This window comes from Carya illinoinensis, chromosome 4 (genome assembly GCF_018687715.1).
Source record: "Carya illinoinensis cultivar Pawnee chromosome 4, C.illinoinensisPawnee_v1, whole genome shotgun sequence".
NCBI classification, from domain to species: domain Eukaryota; kingdom Viridiplantae; phylum Streptophyta; class Magnoliopsida; order Fagales; family Juglandaceae; genus Carya; species Carya illinoinensis.
Window position 1 is genome coordinate 10,244,132 of NC_056755.1, and position 6,197 is coordinate 10,250,328.

The following is a 6,197-nucleotide window of genomic DNA, read 5'->3' on the forward strand; positions in this document are numbered from 1 at the left end:
AATTATGTGATTGTAATAATTTTTCATATAGTGTATTTTCTTCTCTGGGTCTGGTGATTTTTCTCCTGTTTAGGAGTTTCTACGTAAAATCTTGTATTGTTATTATTTCTCTATTTTTCTTATTATGCCTGCAAAGTATAGATTCTAGAGGGGGTGAATTTGGAAGGTCCAAATTCCCAACATAAAGTTCTTTGTAATGGATCGGAATTGGACTTTATATTGACTGGAACAAGCTAGCTAGGGAAGTTTTATATATGCTTTATTCCCTTCTTTAAGAGCATTCAGATAAGCAAGCATTAATAATTTAATGTATCATCATGTATAGTTCGCTTTATTCTTCAAGAAGCTCACTTTGGTATTTGGTTCTCTGATCTTCTGGTTTTTTTTGGTTAAGTGGTTCTATTCTGATTAACGTGTCTTTAAAGGCGTTTTTCCCAGCTTTGGGTCGGAATCTTTAGACTGAGAATCACTCCTAAAATTCCAATCATGAAGAACCTTGCAAAACACCTAGATCAATGTCCTATATATAACCTATTATTTGCCTCTAGCCATGACTTGCAGGTACAATTGTTGCCTACAAAAGAAGAGAAAGCCCCTAATTTCTTTGATTTGTACGCAACCACCAGAAAAAAGTACACACTATAATTCGGAAAGTCCTCCAGGAGGCCATGAATACTAATCCTATTCGGCAGGAACACACAAATTACAATAGAGATCATGGTACGGTATTTATTTCTGCATAAGTTACTTAACTGTACTTTTTTAGATTATAAATAATAGAAGCAAGATTTTGTTTGTTTGATTGCATGCATCATGTACAACGTACAATCCTATCATTATGATCATCCATGAAAAAACTAGCGAAAATTTAATCATATGCAGATTTTTGTTTGTTTTTTAATATGCTGAACTCATGTATTGCTAAACGGTAATATGCAGCTGGAGTGTTGCCAAGAGATCATCATGACCAGGAGCCGAAAAGGAATTTTGTTGGGAGGGATCGGGACAGCAGTAGTGCTAAAGATCAGGGTAAAAACAATATGACCACTGAACGCCTTACCGAGAAGAGCATGCGCAGGCCTGGAGAAGAAAGCCCAGTAGTAGAGCAGGAATATTTAAGCAGCAACGCCGAAAAAGGCACAAAACCCAAGACTGTTGTGGATAACCCTATTGGGTATGATCCTTTTCTGTTGTCAAAAGGGGACGGTGCTGGTGTTCTCGTGGGAGGAGACAATATCAACAAAGATGGTAGAATATTATTGCAAGTTATGTTTAGTTTTATCTATCAATTATTTCAATTTCTTAATTAATTTGCAATATTATGATCAATACTAGCTATCATATGATTTAAATAGGACGATTAATGTGAATATTGAAATTCATTTGTTATCGATATGATCTGTACAGGCTAGCTTGCTTTTTGGTGCAATATAATTTTCTCAAACTGCATATAAAAAGAAAAATATAAGAAAATAATAAAGAAAAAGTATGTTATTAATTCTCATATGGTACTTACACGAGTTTGTTCTTCCTTTAAATCATTTTATGAACAAAATACCCATCTCGATCACTTTTAGATCAGATGATCATATGTATGTACTGATCTTTGGATCGCAGATCTGTTGTCAAAAGAGAAGAAAAAAAGTGGCAGAAGTAGTACTCCATATTCTGACCCTTCTGAAAATGTCGTGGACAGCGTTCCACGGACAAGTTCACCACTTGAAAAGGAGAAGAAAGGTATATTATAATCATTAATCAATCGGTTTCCAACTTTATGGATTTTTATCGCATACTTTCTGATATTTTATATTTAATTCATTAATAGGCTTATTTTCGCTGTATAAATTATAAAACGCTAGAGTGGTTTTTAATAGTTTCAAAATTTAAAAATATGTATGAAGATTTTTTTTTAAAAGAAAAAAAATATTTTTAATACTTTTACAGTACTTTTGCAAATTTTAATTAATTTTTTTAAAAAATAAATCATGTTTTAATTTTGATTTTTAAAAATTATTTATGTTTTAATCGTTTTCTATAATTCCTTATTTTTCATTTCTTAATGTAATTTGTATATATATATATATATTTTTTTTAAATTTTCAATTTCTTATAATCAAAGATAATATTTCATATTTGTCCAGACCCTCCTAAAATTATGACTGCAACCGTAGGCCGGGGAGTCCAGTCAGAAAATGTAGCAGGCCCGACTTACTCGACTACTGGACCAGTAGTACCGCCTCAAACTCAAAGTCATTCTGAAAAAAAGACCGTCGAGAGCTTTCCACGAACAACTCCATCTTATGAAAAGGAAAAGAAAGGTATTACGATCAGTTGTTAACATGTGTTCTTTCTTTAAATTAAATTTGTTTTATGAACATGAATTGTTGTACTTGCTTTAGAGATGACGGGCGCCATGCTTACTCTTGGAAACGAACAGATAAAAGACGATGGCCGGAAAACCCAATATACGGATCCTCCGAAGACAACACATGCGAGTACTGTAGGTATCCAGTCAAAACCTGTATCGACATTAATCCCGTTGAGTAGAACTCAGTCTCGTGGTCAAAATACGAGCTTTGAGAGCATCCCATCGGTTGAAAATGAAAAGAAAGGTACAATATAATACATATACTCACTCAGTTCCTAATTAATTTATTGGTATATTTATAGATTTTCATTTTATAATGAGATACTATGATTTCTTAAGATCATGGTGAGTTCTTTGGGAGGAAAAAGATCTTCGTAGCATTGCTTGATCTTTTGAGTAATACTCAAAACTCTTTCATTTTAATCTTTGTCATTTCCATCATATATATTTAGTGTCTAATTAATGCATGATCTTTTAAGTGTGTCATTTCGGTGATTAATTGAAAAAATTACATGAAATGTGACACATCGTCACCTTACTATTGGAGATCATGATAAAGTTTAAAGATATAATTTTTTGTTGACTCTTTAATTTATAAAAGAATAAGTAAAAGTGATTGTATATAAAATTTTTAATATATATATATAAATATAAAATATCTACAATCTTGAGAACGTACACAGGTATAATATCAAACGGAACGGCCGGCCGATATCCCGACAGTCCAAAAATGAAAGCAGCTGATGAGGTCCCGTCGACTGTTGCAACAGAAAAAGATGCAGCACCTAAATCTAAAGCTGCGAACGTTGCATCAACAACTCAAAATGGGAAGAAAGGTATTACTATAAGCACTCTGTTTACCGATTTATAGGTTTATTCATTCATTTGTTATACATTTTACATGAGAGTATAATTTCTTTAATTATTATAATAACTCATGTTCACTTACAAAAAAATATCCGGATTGGTTAACAGGAGACTTTTATTTATTTTGAGATCGAGTGGGGATGATTTTCTTTTTCAGAAAAGAAAATACCAAGATTGCAAACTATATACAAATATATATATATATATATATATAATTATATCTAAAACAAATTCTATATATTTGCATATATGCTGGCTAATTTAGTTCGATTTGTTCTCTTTTTGGTTATCATGACGATGCCTGGGGAACCCAATATTCCAACTCTTCAAAAATGAACAACAGTGTGCGTAGAGGCCGCCCCATATGTAGCTGAAAAAAATATAGCGGTGCCATACTCTGGTAATAATGAAGCTCGAGCGAATAAGACATCAACAACTACTGGATCGAAAGGAAAGGGAGAGGTAAAGCCAAAGAAAGGTATTATATATAATCAGTTTGTCTCCCGATATATAGGTCTACTTATTTATTTTATAGTTTTTTTTTTAATAATTTTATAGTTTACAGTTAGTAGTGCTGTCTTAGTTAATTAATTATTGCAGATTGCAGGAGTTTTATTAGCTTATATCTTAATTAGTTCAATTTTTTATTCAGTTTTTTTTTCCTTATATTTTTCATATGATTGAAATTTCCTAATTTCATATAATTATTTTTTATTTTTTTTAAGAAAGATGACAGGACCCTGTAATTATGGGCATGCATGCATATATGATCAAAACTTATAAGTACTTTACCTCCTAATTAAAAAGTGTTTTGTAAACTAAGGAAAAGATTTGTAATGTCTAATTAATTACTTGTCGCATAGGGAGAAAGAACTATCATGTGAAAGAGTATGATATTGATTATTTTAAGTTGGTTTGGACCCATTTAATGCCCAGAAGACTGTCCCTGCTCCATATTATAAGTCAAGATCTGCATGCGGATCTAGGGGTCTGCGGATCATGTGGCCAAGCTAGCTGTTGAGGGAGGAGGCAAGTGGGTTTTGACTACTGCATGCATGCGGGAGGCAATGCCATTATTAAGTAGTCGTGATGTTTTATGGAACATAAAATGTAAAGAGCAGAGTGCAAATCAGTAGGCATGAATGTAAGACGTCACCAGATTCAGTTTCTGCTCCTTATTTCATAATCTGATCGATAATGATTCTTAGTTCGATCGAAGTTTTGATCAGGGTGCTTGTTTCTTGTAACTGTGCGTATATATAGCTGAAAGTTTGATCAGTTTGTAGAACTACTTTGGGAAGTGATAGATAGGTTTACAAAAATAAAGTCTACAAATTTATAATGTGATTAATTAGATTAGCTAAATGCGATATATTAAGTCTACTTTACCGCCAAAAAAGAAAAAAAAAAATCAATCTAATATAATATAACAAACAACATCAGTTCATAAATTTTACCATTTTCAATTTTTTTGTAAACCAAACATTTCTCAACTCGTCTATGGCGGTTTCTTTCAACTTAATCTCTCTCTTTGGGAAACATTTGTACTAATATATATTATAATTTGTAAGGAGATTTTTCCTCCCCTTCTCAGGCCTATGTGACAGGCTCGCGAGGGACCACCAGGGCCCAACTTAGCCCAACAATCCTTCTCTAAAAGAGGCATTTCACCCATTTGGAGTACTCGACCCATAAGCTAAACTAACTCGTGAAGCAACTTCTATGTAAGAGAGGCAAACTGAATAGACAGATTAGGGCCCTCCACCCTGACACCTTCCAATAACATCTAGCACTTTTGAGAACCTGTATAGACAAACGAGCAAGAGATGTGGAGGACCTTCGATCTCCTAACAGAAGGAATGGAGAGACTCAACGGTGATCACCCGTAGGCTAAAGTCTATTCATAGAGCCACGCTGCATTAATGGCACCAGTCTAGGAGCCATGCCTCATTAAAAGATTTTGACATGAGTCCCCTAAGACAAGGTATGAGATGACCCAAAAAAAAAAAAAAAAAAACCACGTCTAAAAGCCGAGCCCCAAGTACGAAGAATGCTTTCTAAGCTCTAGCACTCTATCACAAATGACTAAGGAGATTTACTAATTTAAGTATCGGAGGCTCCTTGGCCACCACCAAACTCCCCTCCCTTGTTTTCTTGAGTGTGCAGGTCTAAAAGCCCAAACTCAAGTTGTTGGAACTCAACACAAAGGCATATGAAATGCAACATTAACAGTGGCGCTCTCTGTGGGTCCTACAGACTTCACATGTCCTTCGTATGCCTACAACAATCTGTTCTTAGACAACTCGGGGACAAGAAGAAGTGACATAAGCGAAAATGGAAGCGAGGTTTGCGGCGATGGAGCAACTGGTGGGAAACCTAACGATTGAAGTAGAGACCCTCCAAAAAGAGAATAAGACACTCAGAGTAGCCACCAACGGACCAAAAAACAAAGCGGAACCTAGCAATAGCAAACATGTGGAGTCTAGAAAATGCAGGAGGAGGAGGTGACACAGAGGAATAAATGAGGAATATGCAAAACGAGTCGCGTAACCTCAAAGGGAAGTATGAAGAGATGGTAAAGAGGATGGGTACGTCATCGTCAGTAGACTAGCTAGCCAGCCTATTCTTCACATAGTTTATGGCAAGCCGAAGGAGAAGACGCACGTAGTGTATCTCCTCACCATCAAGCAAGGGAAAGATGAGGGCCTAAAGGTGTATCTGTCTAGGTTCAACAAGAAGCGCATGACAACAAATGATCAAGATGAGAAACTAACTTTAGCAGCACTACTAGGGGGAATATGGCCTCAGTCCCAGTTCATGCCAGCATTAGCTAGGAACCTAGCCATGCTACGAAAGTTTATGGATCAGGCCGACAACTTTATCAATGCCAAGAATACACTCTAGGACTTGATCAAGCCTAGTAAGAAAGAATTGGAGTAGGTAGATAGAAAGGGGAAGGTGC

The 6,197-nt window shown here is 35.1% G+C and overlaps 1 protein-coding gene across 4 annotated transcripts; it reads left to right on the forward strand.

The window, feature by feature from the left end:
- The first annotated feature begins 572 nt into the window (after positions 1 to 572).
- Positions 573 to 4,620, forward strand: LOC122308136. 4 transcript variants are annotated; one of them, XM_043121320.1, is made up of 8 exons: positions 573 to 720; positions 940 to 1,248; positions 1,618 to 1,737; positions 2,142 to 2,318; positions 2,400 to 2,612; positions 3,052 to 3,204; positions 3,579 to 3,713; positions 4,172 to 4,620. In XM_043121320.1, the coding sequence occupies exons 1-8, from the start codon at positions 669 to 671 to the stop codon at positions 4,195 to 4,197; spliced, it is 1,185 nt and encodes a 394-aa protein (XP_042977254.1). In that variant the 5' UTR covers positions 573 to 668; the 3' UTR covers positions 4,198 to 4,620. The 4 variants fall into 4 exon arrangements, with proteins under 4 accessions (XP_042977254.1, XP_042977255.1, XP_042977252.1 ...); XM_043121321.1 differs by having other exon boundaries at positions 4,175 to 4,620; XM_043121318.1 differs by having other exon boundaries at positions 3,579 to 4,620.
- The last annotated feature ends 1,577 nt before the right edge of the window (positions 4,621 to 6,197 follow it).

What these genes read in the sequence shown, in the direction of transcription:
- LOC122308136 (XM_043121318.1), top strand. Translation starts at nt 669, where the DNA reads ATGAATACTAATCCTATTCGGCAGGAACACACAAATTACAATAGAGAT. An exon ending in AGACAATATCAACAAAGATG is followed by an intron (nt 1,249 to 1,617) that starts GTAGAATATTAT and finishes TTTGGATCGCAG; the next exon opens with ATCTGTTGTCAAAAGAGAAG. An exon ending in ACTTGAAAAGGAGAAGAAAG is followed by an intron (nt 1,738 to 2,141) that starts GTATATTATAAT and finishes ATATTTGTCCAG; the next exon opens with ACCCTCCTAAAATTATGACT.